General features: G+C 44.3%; 1 protein-coding gene across 3 annotated transcripts in view; it reads right to left on the reverse strand.

Moving 5' to 3' along the window:
- EPHA4 (EPH receptor A4) overlaps positions 1-18,553 on the reverse strand; it is a 105,470-nt gene that overhangs the window by 37,540 nt on the left and 49,377 nt on the right. For all 3 annotated transcript variants that reach the window (XM_063408167.1, XM_063408166.1, XM_063408164.1), the window contains exon 5: positions 10,543-10,881. In XM_063408167.1, coding sequence (XP_063264237.1) covers positions 10,543-10,881 — 339 coding nt within the window. The remainder of the gene's footprint in view (positions 1-10,542; positions 10,882-18,553) is intronic.

Genomic DNA, 18,553 nt, shown 5'->3' on the forward strand with positions numbered 1-18,553 from the left:
AAGTCTGAAAATTTTCAATTCTAAAAATAAATAAATAAAATTAAAAAAAAAAAAAATTAACCTTGTGAGGTTATGAGGATGTTGAGCTGTTCAAAGAGCAGCCAGATTCACGTCCTGGAAGAGTACTGAGCTACAGTCTGGTCAGATAAAAGCCCATGAAAACAATAATTTGTGCAACAGTCGAACAGACTGGTGTGTGCTCTGAATTTGGACCTTGTTTCCAGTCCCACATTCCAGCAGACAGGATGACACTGAGGGGAGCCCATCCTGGCTCCTGAGGTGATTTCTCCAGCAGGCCTTTCCTCCCCACTGTGGCCAGGGCTCCTAAGGGTACTGGAGGGTGGAACTGAGACCTGCACAGGGTATGCACTGAAAGTTAAAACAATCTTCCTTCAAAAGCTGCAATTCAAAAATAATTTCTTCTTGCAACAGCACGCAAAGCATTTTTCAATTATTTCTCTCCTTCCTGAAAGGTTCACTGTTACAATTTTAGTTAATTTTTGTCATCAAGGTCCAATTATTTTAGCATCATCTTCTCATTTAATCCAGGTGAAGCTGGTACCTTCCCTTTAAGGATCACTCAGACCAAAAATAAGCTAGGGAAGTCCTGTGCTACAGAGCCCTTCTAACCTGCAACAAATATGAATAAAAATATTCTCTAGTTAAAGCAAAATGCCGCTTGTGCAAGCAGGGTTGAGAAGTCTCCTTTTGAGCCAATCCACCCTTTTCACATCGTTTTTTCCCACTCCTTCCACAATTGCAGCTTTAACCTTCAGCACATTCAGCAGTGAAAAGCAAGAGGCTCCTGCACAGGCACCGCTGGGTCTGCAGCCCTGCCTGGAGTGTCACAGGGAGCCCACAAATCCCTGCAGCCCACCAGGACTCCCCTTGGCTGCCCCATCCCTGAGCGCCCAGGGAGCTTGAAAAACACGGGATTTAACACTCAGCACTTACACATTCCAGTCACTTTCTGCCTTATTTATGTGCATGCACAATATCCCGATAAACTGTAAGGGAGGCTGCGGCTACTCCATCTGCATTCCCTTTTATGCTGGAAAGATAAATTGGGGCTGATTCAGAGGACAGATTTAAAGAACGCAGTCTGTTACCGAGACAAACGCAATCTTCCCAGGGAGCCCTTGTAGCGGGTTGTCTCCAGATCATGCCTTGATTTGTTTGCTAAAATAAATGGGACAGCACACAAAACTCAATTCATATACCAGACACCTCTTCCAGCCCACTATACTTTCCTATTTTGCTTAGTCAAAACTGTCTTGTTCTGTTATCTCTCGATAAAACCACTTAACGGCAATGTAGAAAATTAAAAATAATAAAAAGCTAATTAAAAATTTCAGTGCTTTCCTTTTAGCCATTAGTAATCTGTGGAATTGGAAGACATTTATATCGAAAGCACTTTACAGTTTAAGGGTTTTTCTGACTGTAATAAGCCATGTATACTTTCAATGGATTTTAATACAGACAAAACCAAAGATATTTTATGGAGCAGTAGAAGAATTTAATAAAAAAATCAGAATCAGTCAATCGTCTTTTTAAGACTAGGTGATAGAATTCAATAGCAGGGATAAAAGTCCTAATAAACTCTGCAGGAACAGTTCAGAAGGCTGAGACAAAAGCTATAATTTCCTTTTAAATTAACTGTAGGATTTTTCCGTAAGGGACGGTTTGAAATACAAATGACCACAGGAATAAAATACAAATGCTTGAGCTTCCTACATCTCTTTTGACTGCATTTAAAAAAGTAAATACAAAGCCACGGTCAACTTTCATTATCACCAGTTTCCAAACCACAGCTTTCAGAGACCCTGAATCCATTCCCAGAGTGCATTCGAAGTTCTGGGGCTCTGGCTCTTGAATTTAGTAATGAAGGCAGATTACCTTAATCTAAGGAGACGCCATGAAATCCTCCAAGTGGGTGCAGAGAGAGGCTACGCGTTTGCCCACTTTGTTTGGGAGGGGAAGCCCACTGGAGCCCTGCCACAATAATAAAGCGCTCCCTCCACACCAGTTCACATGTGGGGCTAAATCTGAAGTGACATTTCCCAATGAAAGAAGCAGTATTCACTCGTGTGCTCAGCATTTTGATGTCCACCAGAATCTGGCAAACATGATTACAGGGAGCCAGCAGGCATGCCACAGCTCTATTTAGCCCCCACGGTTTCGCACAACGCTGTGCAACATATAAATAAAATATAACGGGCTGCCCTGGGATGGCATTCTGGGAGTGGGATTTCATCCATATGGATGGACTTGACACACATTTCGCAAGGACGGAATATCTGAACCAGAATGGACTGCCTCACCCACCCTTTGGGGTCAGTTCAGCATCCTGCCCTCCAAACTATGAGCCAATGCAGAAACTTTTGGGCTTCAGGGACTGGTGATGTTTATTTGCGCTACTCTGCATGGCATTTTAATTAGTAACTGTGTGGATTTCAAAACTGTGAATGGACACACAGGCTGCAGTTGTGCAGCCTAGCTTTTGTGTTTCTACTCTCTCAAAAAAATCCTGTTTGAGGACATCAGCAGGGGGTTAATGGAAGCTTTGATAAAGTTCTCCGAAGCCTTTTATTGTTGCTGAACTACCGACTGGACTCTGCTGTCTGTCTGTCTGTTTTCCAATTTATTTAGTCAGCTGCAAAAACATCTAGAGAATTTAGACGCCCATCTAAACATTCAGTAGCCACAAACATTTTTGGGCAAATTTTCCTTCCACATGAAAATATTTCTGTGCCGCTTGTTTAAGGGAAGCGCTCACACCGATCCTCAAGCTCCTGAATGGGAAATGTCAGTGTGCTGCCAGGGAAGTGAGCACACAGTCAAACAGTCCAGGGCAAATAAAAGCTGCAGGACTGCATCTCCATCTCTGTCAGTAACTATTCATCTGTACCAACATCACTGAGACCAGAATTTTATGCCTCCTTGAAGTAAATTTATATGACTTAAATATGATCAACGCTACCCAATGCTGAAATTAAGCATCTCTTTCCCTAGGAGGATGTGTAACTAACCTCCATTTTCCATAGCAAACCACGAGATCTTTTAAAAAATGTGACCAAACTTTTATTTAAATGCTGCAATTACATCTTGGCTCTATCTGACATGCAGCTTGTCTAAGCTGTTCACTGAACCCTGAAGCTGGTTATTTACTAAGGATCTTTAGAAAGCACTTTTTTTTTTCCTTCCGACCAAGACTTGTATCCCCCACCTTGAATACAAATTCATGGAAATGGGTGGTGCAGACAGCTTTGCCAGAAAGCAGGCAGTTGTTATTTTAATTATTATTTCTTTGTGGAATGCTGCAGTTACCTTAAAATAATAATTTAATCCTTCTTAACAATAGTTTTCCCAGTTTTGTTTTTAAGACCGGAGCACGTATGCCTATAACTACACATTTATTACAGACCATCAGTTAAAGCCTCTGCAAGAACACGGAGTTGTTAAGAAGAAACTCCCACTTGCATCTGCTAGCTTGGAGAAGCTCCTTACTCAGACACTTAAACTTACATACGTAATTAAACGTGCAGCAGAAGAAACCTGAGGCAGTCAACACATGACATCTTCAATTCTCAGAAATCTCATGCTCAGTGCTGAAATTTGCCCATTCAAAAGTATTCCCCACTGTTCAGTTCCACACAATTCCCAAATTTCTAGTGCCAGGATCACTTTTCTTTCTGGATCTCCCACTGCATTAATATTTGAAAGATCTGTGGTTTCCCAAAATACATCATTTGGTTTGCTTCAGAAGTCTTTCCAGTAACTCCTTGCAATGTAGATCAGATGTCCAAAGCCAAAACACAAGTGCCTTTGTAAAGCCAAGCAGGGGAAGAAAAGGCAGGTGGCTGTCCTGCCCATCCTGGCAGGTCACCTCAGCCACCAGGGCAGGTGACCTCAGCCACCAGGGCAGGTGAAACCCAACAGCAGCGGGCAGCTTGTCCCAACCCTCCTGCTTGTACAGGTGTGTGTGGGGGGGATCGCTGCTCGTGTCCAGCAGAAAAGTGTGAAACCCCACTCATTTAGATTCAAAATGAGAAAGTTGCATATAATTACCCTGGAATTCCGCTAGATGCTGTAAGAAATCACTCAGTGTCACGCTCATGGATCACCACATTCCAAGACCTTGCTTACTAGTTTTGATTTTCTTTCCTACAGAATTCAGGCTTGACACAGCTCCATTTGGGGAATAAGGAGACTGCTGGTCTATCATCCTTCATACAAACATCTTTAAGCAAAGTAAGAACACCCCTCTGCAACTCCCCTTTACCATTACCCTGACATTTTATAGAAAAAAGAATGCAGCCAGTAGTATCACACACACTTCCCATGCTCTGGACAGCTGGCACGCATCCAGATGTTTGCCAAGGGATTATTTTAAATCAGGCTTGTTGGGAACTGGGTGGCCAGGGTGCTGTGGCTGTTTATACACACCCAGCTACGTGCATGAGTTTCCTCATGGGTTTGTGTGCCTGAAAAAGGACCTCTGGAACAGGCTATTTGTATCCTTTGGCTGCAGGGAACAAGTAACTGGAAAGGGTGGGACTGTGCTGGTAGTAAGTACTTAGAATAAAAATAAAAAACTAAATTGACTCTTGGATGCCTGCGAAAGCTACAGCCAGACCAGCTGTGCCCAGCATCCGGAGTGCCACTCGCTCCTCCGCTGGGGCAGAGACACAAACTCACTCACCCTCCTGCACCTCTCCCAGGCTGGGCCATCCTGCTGGATGTCACCTCAGCACCCTCCAAAGGTCCAGAGACTCCTGAGGAGCAGCCTGTCCCAGCACCTTGAGCCACAAAGCCCTAAAGCCCGGCAGCAGGGCGCCATCCCCACATCACACACGGGAACAAGGCAGGGGCTGGGCTGAGCCCATCCACCGAGGAAGGGGAGCTGACATCCCGACAGCCTCCCCAGGCTCCAGGGAAGGGGGATGCCAGCACAGAAAATGACTTATTTTGCCAGCTTACACTATTTCACAGGGTCTGTGAAACTGGGACACGAGAGCATGATGAATTCTGTCTTCACAATCACAGAGCTCCTTTGCTGGCGGTTTGGAGATGAAGTCTTCCTTCGGGTTATACAGCCTTTCAAAAATTATGTTTCAACACAACAATAAACAGCTCTTCACCAGGACTGCATTTAAAAAAAAGAATGTTTTTTTGCAAGAGCTGAGCATAAAACTAGCAGCCTGAATGACTACAGACCTTGCAATTTTTAAAATCAAGATTAACTTCTTCCAGCACCTCCCTATCGATAAGAATATTAATATGCATATAAATATCGCCACACAGAAAAACAAAAAATGTTACATTCACTCTCAGCAAACAGAAATGATTTACTATTACGTATTGAAACCAGGATTACACACAAAGAACACTAGGGAGCTTAGAGAATTAGATGGATCGATCAACCTTCAGAGTAACTGTTAATTTTATTTTCCAGTAGCAGTTTAAGGGTGTTCATGCAGTCACCTAAAGAAAGCTCTGTGACTGAAATCTACTTAACAATATCTTTTGATGTTTCACTACAGAGCAATTCTTTATAGGTAAGTTATAAATATCCAGGAAAATAGTACATTAAAAAGAAAATACTAAAATCCTTAGCTTTTCTGGCCTTGGCATGCATTGCTTTTGATCTGCCTGAGCAACTATTATTTTTTTGACACGAGAAGTGCACACTGACCAAGGGCAATGTGTGCCCACGAATTTTTACTGACTGCAAATGTAGCTCAGCACAGGCTAAACCACACTGGCATAATGTAAGACCTTATATGCATTTTCTTTGCTGTTCTGTACAACACGTGAGGAATGCTAATCAGCATTTGAAAGAAAACGTGGGCTTTCAAAGAAGACCAACCAAAATGCAAAATGAGAATATATATTCCCCTGTCAAAAAGTCCAGTAAAACTTATGAGTCATAACTCCCACTTCTTTCCCCCCTACCTCTGCCATTTCTGACTTAAAATACCATCATCCTCAAAGGACTGGGATCTTTCAGGTTTGGGGTGTTTTTTCCTTTTAGTAAAGGAATTAAGAACATAAATAATGAACAAACCTAAAGGCTGAATAAAACTGAGTAACAGCTGACACTTGCCTTCCCTGCACTGAAGTCAGTATTTGGGTTCACAGCACCTGTCCCAGAGGAACACTCAATTCACATGGATCTTCTCGGGGGTGCTGAAATCCTGGTGGCACCGTGACCCATTTTAGCTCCTGCCTGGAAAGGGACACTGCAGCCCTGCAGGGCTCTGAGTGACAGTGTGGGACTGGGGAGCACACAGGAGAGGGGAAGGACTGCAGCCACCCCAGGGTGAGGCAGCTCTGAGATGGGGAACACACAGCTGCACAGGCCAGGAGAGGGGCTGGGCACAGCAGTGACAACAGAGGAGGAATAACCGGGACAGAGAGCCTGAGATATGCTCAAGAAAGATCATTTCTTGATCCTGAGAACAGGCAGCTTGAAAACATCCAGGGTGATGCCAGAGGAGTAAGTAAGTAAGTAAGTTTATTTATACTGTATTTTCATGGTAATTGGCACATCCTGCATCCATCTAGCTCTGCCGATCCATTTAAGGAAACACAGAGCACAAGGTAACCTAAGAGGGTAACAAATCACCAGGCAGTTTATTCAGAAATATCAACTGCTTTAACCCCAGCAAGCAAAGGAGAGAGCAGGACACCCATCCCTCAGAAAATGCAAACAAAACAAAGGGAGCCAAGCAAGCAGGATAATAAGTCTGGATGTTAAATCTCAGTTAAGCCTGTGTAGGCTTTGCCCCCCACACCACTCCCCTGCCTTACCAAAGCCTTCAGCATCCCTGCAAAAGCCTTGTCCCTGTGGCACTGCCCCCTCGGACTGCACACAGAGGGACTGAGCAGGGAACCTGCCCCCCAGGCTGGAGACCCACACAGCTCAGCTGTTTAATCCTTAATAAAAATATAAACTGTTCAGCGCCTCTTCAAAAAAAACCACAAGCTTCCCGCATGCTGTGAACAAGATCTCTTTATTGAGAGCTTTACTTTTAATTTCGAACAGCTTCACAGCATTATCCTTAGCACAAAAAAACCACAACCAACAAGCCTGGAGATTTCTGAGCTGCTCAGTCAACAGCCTGATAGAGTTCCTCATTGAAATTAGCTTCTCCTAGCAGCATCACATGAGAATTGCTGGGCTGCATCTCTTCCACAGATCATTTCACAATTTTTTAAAGACAGACAAAATGCTGACTTCATTTCATTGAAAGCCCAAAAGCCAGCACTGCTGGTGGTGAGACCCCCAATATCAGCATTTACAGTACTCATTGTGCTAAGGACACTGGCTCCAAGTTCCAGCAGCTCAGTGTTCCATCCTTGCTTTCTGTATTTCTTTTTAATCTCATATGGGAGAAGAGTAATGGTTCCCAATTCAATTAAAAAAAGAAAGAAATTATACTAAACATGCAAAACAATGAGCTGAATTCATTCAAAATTCTTAAAATGTCACAACACTGAAGTACTTCACTAGAAATTTTTACTTGCTTCAAAGCCTGAAATTCAGCTTTTTTTTGGGGGGGGAAAAAAAAAACAATACCTTTTCCAAAGAAGCAGAAAAAATACTTTTTCAAACTGTTTTTGATCTTACTTTGAATGGCAAATCTTATTTTCATTTAAACACTTTTCTATAGTATTGGAAACTGAAAAGAGTTTCTAAACGAAGAGTGGAAAGTAAACTGCCTCGTTTCATTATCTCCGGAGTAAAACAACAAAAGCAAACAAAAACCCACCTGTGCTTTGTAACTGCACCTTTTAAGTCATTGCAATACATTCCATCAATTTTGTGCCGGGTACACCAGCAGTGATTCCTCATTGCTTTGTGCCTGTCTCCAAATGCACACTTTCCACAGGGGCTGGCACCAAGCAAACACACAGACACCAGGACTCCTGATTCTCACATCAAAACCTGCTTCGAAAATTTCTGCCTGCTTTCTGCAGATTATACCACTGCATATTTGGAAGGTCAAGTTGTTATGAGGAAGAATTCCCTGATCCTTTGTGTACTTATCATTTCTACTGAATTTAACTCAGAGATGCACCTCTTGCAAAGGGTTCTAGCAAATTCTCTGGAAGACAACCCAGAAGCACGGCTTATATGTAAAGAACTAAAAAACACTCCCCATATTGACAACATTTTTTTTTCAAGTGTTGGGAAGCATGAGCATAGAGAGAGCAACCAATGAAGTAATTTAAAAATTTTCAATGTTGGTGGCTTCATCTTTATTAGTAAAACAGGGAAAAGGGGCTATTAAGGGAGGAGCTTGGCTCTACTCTGAATTTAGAATTGCCTTGAAGAAACCAAGGCAGCTTTACATTAGTGTAAGAAAGGTGCAAGATCAAAACCAAGCCTGTGGCAGTGCTCCATCATGAGATGATTTCTTTATAATGAAATATAGTGAAAGAAAATTAGTGGTACAAGGATTTTAATGCACCCCAGACACACATTTACAATGATTAAACAGATCACTACTTGTAAAACCCAAGGGTCTAACTTTACAAACCTTTACTCAAGCAAGCAGTTTCACCAAAATCAATGGGATTATTTGCATATGTAAGGCTATTTATCTCAGCTGGGATCTGTAGGTTTAGGCCACACATTTCTATTTAGATCTTCTATGCAGCAGAAACCACAAAGTTGTATGAAGAACGGGAGAACACTGCACCTTGGAGTTAATTTTCATTTACAGCAGTATAATTTTCTCTGTCCCTCTGACGCATTTGATAAATTGGGCATGTTTCAAAATTGGAAATGTTGGCAAAAATACAAATTTCCTGATGGGAAGAATACTATTCATGGATAATAAACAAAATCAATTATTATTTGCATATTCAATCAGATTTTGGTTTGCATATAAAAGCATAAGATGGTAGAATTTTCACAAGGTAGATGGATCCTGCTCACTTATTCATGCATATATGCATCCACTAATCCTTACACATGCCAAAATCAGTCAGAAATACTCTCCTTGCTAGGCACTCATGGCACAAAAACACTGTCCCTGCTGCTGCTCTCAACCTTCTCTTCTCGTGTAGCGTATGACAGCAGTCTCCCAAGGCTTTCTCCCAGGACTCCCTAATAGCCCTGCTCTCTATTAGTCTTTTTTCACTAGGCAAAGTGGTAGCTTGAATTTTTGAATCATAATTTAAAAGGGATGCTGTCAACTCTATATGAAGAACAAAAACCACAGGACCAGATTTCCAAAAGCGCTTCAGCACGGACTTGACAATTTCGCTTGTAACTGTCACTGCAAAATTGAATGTATCTCTCACTAGTAACACTGACATGTCCAGGACTACAGCAAAAATCCACAGATTTAGACTATACCGACCTATTTTTCTCATACATCTACCAGGAAACAGAATTCAAAATATTTATACGGTCTGGTACTATCAAAATATGCAATATTAATATTGTCTCATACACCGTAAGGCCGGTAATAAATGATACCCTGTAAGCGACGCTCCGGGGTGCTGAATGCCTGCAACATCTGTGGGACCTGAAGGCAATCAGCACCCTGAGCCATCAGATAACAGGTTTGACGGTCCTGCAGCCAGTCTGACAGTCTGGATATCTCATTTGCATTTAGAAGAGTGTCATATTCAAATGTATATAATTTTGTGCATTAAATTAAAAATTCAACTGGAACCCCGTGTGTTAAACCCTAGCTGGCTGCAAACTAAGAAATGTTTTCATGTAATTAAAGAAAAAGATCCAACAAATTAGCATCAAAATGAAATGGCAATCTGCTTCTGCAGCCTTTGCCCTTACTAGGTCAAGCATGGGTACCAAAAAACAGAGCTGCCCAGGGTATCTGAAATAATCTCGTACACACAGAAATAGTATTTCACTCTCCCAGATGAATGAAACGCAAAAATCAGTCAGCAAAAAGTTGAAAGCTCATATAGGATTTCTACAGCAATGCCAGCTCTGATCAATCAAAACATTATCAGCAGCAGGTTAAAGAGGCATTTATTTAACAAGGGGACAGAATCTAATTGACTTTCCGGGAGAGGAGAGCGAGCAGGCAGGCGAGCGGGCGCCCACTCGTTCCGCTCGTTGAATCTTACGCAGCCCTTTTTCAAGGGGGGCAGGAGCACAACCCTGTGCTCCCTGAGCACGTATTCTGCTCTCTGCAGACACCAAGGACATCCTTGTGTCCCTGTACAGGGTGCCCCCAGCAAGGAGCAGAGCTGCTGGTGGGCCAGGGCAGGAACAGGGCAGCCGTGCTGTTGTGCTTCTGCAGAATGCCTCCCAGCGTCCTGCCCGCATGCTGCAGCACAGCCTGCTCCCAGACACAGCACACGAACCTCCACTCTCTCCCTGCCTCTGAAGCATTAAAACTACCCATCTAAATCACCAGAAAATAAGGGTTTGACCCAGTTACACATCTTAGGGCTCCTCGCATTCATTTGCTAATGGCAAGTGCAATGGAAATCCCAGCTTTCCCAAAAAACAGGTAGCAGAGATCGGCAGGGAACTGCTGTTTATGCTCCTACCTGCTTGGTTGGTTGTCACAGTGACCGACACAGCCTGGTCCTGGCTGGGGTTCTGCTTGGACACTCCGTTCACGGCCCAGACCTCGAAGGTGTAGTTGGTGTGTGCCAGGAGGTCTGTGATGGACACCTTGGTGGCCTTGAGGCCGCTCTGCTGGGGGCTGAAGTGCACCCCACTGCCGCAGGAGCGGCAGCGGCCGGGCTCGCCCGCCCCGCACCGCTTGCACACCACGTTGTAGGAGATGTCCTCACGGCCCCCTTTGTTCTGCGGGGGGCTCCACTCCAGGTTCACTGAGGTCTCATTCACATTGGAAATCAGGTGCTGGGGAGCAGAGGGAGGGCCTGAAAAGACAAAGTCCACGTGTTTTTAGTCAAGGAAAAAAAAAAGTTTACATAGTAACATCAGAGTTAAGGGTCCCAGACCCTGTGCAACACCCATTCAAGTTAAGGACAGCAGAGACTAAGCAGAATTTTACTTCTCTATGTTTATAATGGAGGAAAAAAATTAACTGGTAAGTCAAACTCTGATCTCTTCATCTAATGAACTAACAGTATTTTCCAGCTCTAAATGAGCCTGAAAGCTCAGTACTGCAATTAAAGGAGGAGTGGGACTTTTTCCCTTTCACTGTTTATGCTTGTTATGAAAAATGTTAAATTTACATATCTTATACTCTTTTTTTTCCATGATCTGCTAAGCAAAGCATCAAATGCACAAACTTCTGCTTCACATGAGATTTTCAAGGTCTCCCATTACCTACAGGCAGACTCTCATTATTATAGAAATATCTTATGGTATCTTTTTCTGAAAAAAAAAAATTGTCTGCAATATTTTCCAGACACGTTGATGTCAAATCAAATTCAGCAAATACTGAAGCCCATCAAGCAGGGACCTGAACATGACACTTCAGCATTCAGGATGGAGATTTGAGTAGAAAGCCAGACACAGAACTAAGGCTTTGAAGGATGGAAAATAAAGTTTACAACAGGAGAGTGTTGGAGAAAGTGAAAGAACTGGAGAGGAAAATATGGTGAGCATCTGAAGGAAGGGCTGATAAAAGAAACCTGGTCAGAAACAAGAGACCAGACGGAAAGCTTGGCAGCAAGGCTGGATTTGAGACACAAGGTCAGCTTTTCCACCACAGGGACAGGAGACTTCAAGACTCATAAACATGCTGCTCCCAGAGCGGCTGGTTCCAGCACAGGGACTATGGGATTAGAGCACAGAGCCAAAGGCAGCTGGGCAGGAACTCCCTGGGCACGAGAGGGCAGAGCCCAGAGGCAGCAGCTCCTCCTGCACCTCTCCAGAGGTGCCTTGGCCAGCCCTGCCCAAGCACGGGCACAAACCCTACGGAGGTGCACAAAGCACCACAGCCCCAAACCCACAGGCAAACTGAAAATGCACAAGAGCTAATCCTGCAGCTCTTCATCTAATTTCAATATAGTTGAGACACGCTTTTCATACCCTTAAATTTAAGACAGATGATTCAGAGTGAACCCACGAAAGAGATGGGTATTTTATCCATCCCGAAAAGCCTCCCTGACCCTGGCCAGGCAGCCTGCTCTGGGGCAGAGCACACAGCTACTCTGACACACACAGTGCTTTGGGATAGGGCTGCAGGTAAGCACTGCACCAAACAGAAATGAAACAGAGTGAGAATGGAGATTAAAAATTTATCAGTCCAAACAGGAACACAGTAAAAATAGCTGTGCTTAGTAACTACAAGCAGCCAGAGCTTTACGTGCAAATATTATTAGCAGAAAAATACTGGGAATAATTTTGTAGAAAGTTACAAATTCAAGAAAGCTCATGAAAGCTTCTTAGATTTCACCAAAATACATTTGATGGTTGCAATTCAAAAGAAGTTCAACTAGATCTCCTTGCAGAAAATGAAGGAAGGGAGAAAGTTCTGGCAAATTTGTCAAACATCAAACTACGAACCAGGCAAAAAAAGAATCAGCCAGCACCAACAGTTCTATTAAGTGTATAAATAAATAAGTCATTATCTCTCATATGCCAAAGGTACAAAAACAGTCATCATGGTAAGACAGGAACCAAATACATTGAAAATGTGAAATTCTACTGAAATTACAAAGTGACTCATCAAGCGTAGCAGCAAAAAGGTTAAGCTGTTAAGGGATGACTATGGGGAAGATTAATTGTGGCTCCCTCCTCAATTCCTCAGGTCCATCTCAAAGGAAGCCTGAGGCCTGAACAGGCTGTGCAGGACAAGGTTTTGAGGGCTGCATCACCTCCTCAGGTCTGTGCTTGAAGCCACCAAGATGTAACACACACTCAATAGGAGACAGGACTTTTATTTTGAGAGAGGTAGGTAGGTTAAAAAAAGAGTCTTAAACGACACAGAGGTCAAATGGGTCTCCAGTACCTAAATGAAAGGTCTCTGTTGCAGGAGTAGCTAAGCAAGGATTGTTTGTCTGTGTTTACTTCAAAAATACAAAATTAATATATTTATTTTGAAAAGAGGGAAATCCTCCCTTCTTGCCAAACCTTTGAAACAGTCTCTGAGTTAATCGGGGTTGACAGGTAGAATTACTGCAAGAAGAGAGAGCCGAGTGCAGCCCCTGAGCCAGGGAGCCCTCCTGCCTGCTGCACCACCAGGCTGCCTTTCATGGCTTTCATTTAGGCACTGGCAGCATTTCGGACTCCTAAGGACAAAACCCTCTTACTCAAAGATCAGTTACTGCACACAGTAAGAGACATTTCTTGATCCAAAAACTAGATGAGAACAAAAAATGAAAGAAACTGGTTTTAATTTCTATTCATCATATGGAAATGGAGGCAGAGAGAGATGTGGTGAGACAAGGGCACAGAAGACACGCTTTGCACACCTGGGCAGCAGTCAAAAGTGTCCCAAGTCCCAGCCCACTGCCTCTGTCCCATAGCTCCTCTTCCCCCAAAAGCTGGCTCTGCCAGCTCCCCTGGGTACGAGAAAGTGGTCTCTGCTTAGCCTGCAAATACACAAGCTTTCTTTCCAAAAACTCTGAGTGCAATGAGGTGGAAGACACTCCTGAAACTGTGAACTCAAGCAGCAGCACGGGAGCTACTGAGCAGGAACTGAACCAAACTCTCTCCACCCCGGACTTCCCCAGACTGCCTCACACCTGGGCTCTCTTCAGGGCAGGCAGGTGCACAAGGTGACAGCACCTGCCCCTCTGCACTGGCAAGGGAACAGGAAAACCAACAAAAGCCTCTGGGGGGAACAGCAGCCTCAGCAGGCTGCCAGCCCAGGTGCACACTGTACAGTGAAGGTGTGCCCTGGCCAGAGTAGCTGGCCAGGTACCGAGAGCTGAGGCTGTGTGTCCTCCCAGAGACTGGTCAGGACCTGGCAGCAGCGAGAAACAGAACAGAAACTGCTCCTGTGGGAAACATCAAGAGCCTGATAGAGAGCAAAAGCAAAAGGCATTCTCTTACTGCAGTCACACACTCGAGAGCATCGACTCGGAGCACAGCCAGCTGAAATGAGGTGGTGCCAGTGCAAACACCTCCCTCCCCAAGCAGCACCAGCTCTGCCAGGGCCAGGAATATCCCCAGTTCAGGGGGGTATTCCTGAAGCAAAGACCTCCATGAGAGGAGGGTTCATACTGCCACAGCTGCGGTCTGAAAGATGTGCCTCTTAGCTCAGATACAGCAGCCAGTTTGGGGTTAAACTCAGACTTCGTCTGATGTCCATTAAGATATTTTCCAAGGCTCTAGGTCCAGTTTCACATGGGAAAATGTGCCAGAATGAATCAAGCTCCTCAGAAGCAAAAAGTCAGTAATTAGTATGTGGGACAGGGCAGTGCAGAGTCTAAACAGAGATGCGATGAAGCGGAAAACCGGGGAAGCAGATGCTTGCAGGTCACAGAGATGAGCACACCACCTCCAGCATGAAAAGGAAGATGGGGGAGTCTCCAAATGGTGGGCTGACATTACAGTGAGGGGAAAAGCAATTTCTTTTCTTCCTGGAGCACAGTCATCAATGGAGCTGTTGGCACAGGGAGTGGGGAATAGCTTCAGATTGATGGGCCTGGTTTCAGATGTTGAAACACAGGGCGTATCTGTGCCTTCAATGGTGATCAGGATTTGCTTTGTTTCTGACGACAGAGCTGCTGCCGATAGATGAGATAAACCCTTTCAGGGCCATGGCAGGCTGCAAGGGCCAGGACAGTACCTGGATGAACGCAGCTAGCAGGATCCCACAGGAACAGCATCCTGACAGCCAGACCATCACCCTCACACAAACCTGCATCCTCTGGCAGAAAAAAATCTAGCTGCAGGGCATATGAGAGAGGAGACAGGGACCTGTGCCTCTGAATCACCACCACCATCTGTAATTTTGTCACAAGTCCCATGATCTACAGCATTTTTGATAAATCTCCTGCCAATGGAAGCATGCTATTGCATGGGCTATTTGGCACTGTGGAAGAATGGAGCTCACATTGCCACACTGCCTGGAACAGTTTGAAAATGTGACAGTTCCTACAGGAAATCAAATTTAAATCTAAACATTTTAATTCTGAAAACCAATTAATTTTAAAATTCATTTTATGATGTTGGGAAGGCAGGTGCTGTTGTTTTCCCTTGCACAGGACAACAGAATCTGAGGGATGGAACTGCAGAGCCACTCAGTCCTCTCACGTCAGCGACTGCAAAGGGGACAGAGTTTGATCATGGGGCCTGAAAGCCGGATCCCCCTCCAGCCCCTTTAACCAGAACCCTGAACGGATAGGGGGGACTCTGTGGGAACACAGGGAACGGAAGTTTTCAATTTTATTCCTTCCTGGGGCTCCATAAATCTTGCTTCACAATAAACCCATCAAAATCAAGTCAGCCATGAAGCAAATGGGAAGGCCCTGGGTGGAGCAGTTCATTGTGTGTGTCAGGGCTGAGGGAAACACTGAAGAGTCTGTTTAGCAACAAATAATCTTCATCAAGCTAATCTTGCTATCTTCCTCAACCCTCCCATTAGACTTCCTTAAATGTATTGGGCAATGCAGATTGTTTGGCTTTCTCTTGCTGCAATAGGCTATAGCCATTCCAGCTGTCTGTCTTTCATCCACGCATAACTCTATCTGTTTTAAGGATAATATTGTACCCTACATCAAACAAACATTCACGGAAACAAGAGTTTTTAAGGCATTAATAGCATAAGCACTGCTTGTACTAAAAGGACTGATGTATTTTAGCACTCCTTCTACAACTTCAGGCAGAATTTTAACTTTTCATCCATCAACATTTCTCTCCCTCCCTTCCTACACTCAAGTCTCTCTGCAGTCAGAAGCCTCCCACACGCGCCTGTACAACTGACAAGGACCTGGTGAAAACCATGACAAGGGCACATGCCAACACCTGACTGTCTCCTTCCTTCCTTCCAGACCACAGGAGATGGCTGTGTGCCAGCTCTCTGTGGGTTACAGGTCTGTGTGGGCACACTTTAGGAGCCCTGATGATGCACACCAGGGCTCAAGCCTGGTCCAAGCCTGGGGTGACTCAGAGAGCTTCTTCAGCAAGGACCCGGCAATGAACTTGCTCTCCAGGACTGAAGGGTGCAGGTGGCAAGGGGACAGCTGGGAGTGAACCGGGCTGCACACTAACACTGGGCATAATGCCTCAGTAAACTGTTCATTTGCAAGGACTACAGTATTTTCCATTTAAATCAGCTGCCCTAAAGACTAAGGGGCATCAGAGATCATTGAGCCAAACATCAACAGGTTGTTTGACTGTTGTTTGGATGCCATCCAGCTGAGAACTGTTACCCCAAAGCCCCTTTCTTCCTGTCCCCAAAGAATAGCAGCACAAACGTAGGAGGCTCAGCCTCAGGAATCTGGCAAAGTCATTCTGCCAAGGAGAAAGAATATCTATCCGAATGCAATGGATGATTTCAAACAAAGATAGTACAAAGGGGATTAGCTAGGACTGAGTGAATACTCCTGCTGCCCTGAGGGAGCAGCATGCCCTGCCCTTCATGCACACCACAGAAAGTACAGAGCTCAGGACTGCAGCGTGCCAAGGACGGGGTCTAACCAGGGCAGGCCAGGACTGCAAGTGCAGCACCACCACAAAGGAACAAGCAGGGAGGAGAGAGCCCTTCCCCTGACCACTGCCATACACGGCAAACCCACACAATGACACGGCACAGGACGTGCCTGGGCTCCAGGGAGACAGGCAGGTGGGCACGGCTGCTTGGGTGTGCAGGGACACCCCAACCAAGCCAGCTCTCCCTTCCTCCCTACAGCTGCAAGCCCGACAGATCCACACAACCAAAAAATATCCCTGAAAACCAACCCTGGGATTTGAAGGTAGACTTGTAAGTGCACTGTGCTGGGGAACTGTATTTAAATGGTTATGACAGAGGTTTTAATATCCCTGGTTTTACATCTTCCTTTTTTATTACTGATCTGCCCAGCAAAGTGTTTCTCTAAAAGTCTCTGTGGGTGTATGCGGTAAATTCAATTACAGTTTTCTACAAGGAGACCAGACAGACTTGTTTGACATCAAGAATACTGTCTTCACTAAACCAGTTAATTTAGTTCAGCAACAGTGTATGGTTAGGAGGCGTGGATTAAAGCACAGAGAATGGAGATGAGAAAGAAATGATTCCCAGCAAAACAGCTCCGAATGACCTTGTCCCATAAAATGAGAAGAAATAAAGACCTTGCAGCTTGGGTCTCTGCTGCCACAGGTTGACAGGACCCCAGGATCCCACTTGTAGACAACTAGCAGCTCCAAATTTTGGGCAAACAACTTTTATTCACCAAAGGTAGACACCAGTAAAAAAAATTCCCCTTTCCTTTTCTCAGAGGTTCCATGGCCACAGGACTGAAGATAAAATTGAAGGGCTTTGGTTTAGCCAATTTTATCAGATACAAGTAGCCTTTTTATATTACTTTCTTATATTGAAAAACAAAAACATCACAAAGCAAACCAAAAAGCACTTCTGCACAGGGTTCTGACATTTAATTCCTTTAAAGTGAATTTAGCACTTCCAAGAAGCCCAGTCTGGTGACACCCAAAATAAAGCTCTCTTAGCCACAAATAGCTGCCTGTCTGCACGTTTCTGTCACAGCCTGGCACAGAGGGCTCCTTCAGGAGCTCCCTTTTTATACCAGCTAAGCCTTCAGCCACCAACAGTGGTAGTGAATTACTCTGGCAGCAACATTAGCCATTAAGGACTGAACTGATACTATCAGTATTAGGACTGTAACCACATCTGTTTACTACTAGCCTATGTTATAGTTAAGATTTATTACCTTGAAAGATCTGGCTGTGGGAGGAGATCTATTAAAAACGCAAACTGAAACCCACACTCTCCATGGAAGTGCTAATGGAGATATTTCAAATCTATACCCTCAAGAAGGCAAGCCTTTGTTAGGAGCATCCTGTCAGTCACCAGATCAGTGCATTTAAAATGTACCTTCTTTAAAAGAAAGATACTTTCTAAAGCTATGTATGTGACTAAGTAACTAGCAGAATGAAACTTTTGAGCCCTGGAAGGAGAAAATGATTAAAAAAAATAATTTACTCCATCTGCGTGGGCACGTGTGTAAAAGCACATTTCTCCAGCAGGTAACGGATGTCTCTGCAGCCAGGGCAGTGGATAATTATTTTCAAGTGGGTTGTCACACTGCATTCAGCCTGCCTTCGCCTGACAGTGTGAAATCGGAAGGAAGCTTCATTGGCAATTCCCACCAGACATCAGAAAACCTCAAGCATGTAGAAAAGACTTTAATCTTCTTAAACCATTCCCGCACTCTCCTTGAAGAAAATATCACTTCTTTTTTGAGGCAGAAAAAGCAGACCTTAGCTTGAGCAGGATTCAATATTATTTTAACAAACAAAAAATATTAAAATACTGTATTAAAAATAATACAATAACCTACAATAACAGTTTGAAGCTTTCCAACGTCACCCTAAAACTGTGAAAGCCCCACAAAAACACTGCTAAATGCAGCTGTGTGCCAGCTCTGGGTGTTTGCTAATCAAAGTCAATCAGGCAGAGCAGCAGGCCTCAGTGGG

The sequence above is a fragment of the Prinia subflava genome, chromosome 11 (assembly GCF_021018805.1).
Source record: "Prinia subflava isolate CZ2003 ecotype Zambia chromosome 11, Cam_Psub_1.2, whole genome shotgun sequence".
Lineage (NCBI taxonomy): Eukaryota > Metazoa > Chordata > Aves > Passeriformes > Cisticolidae > Prinia > Prinia subflava.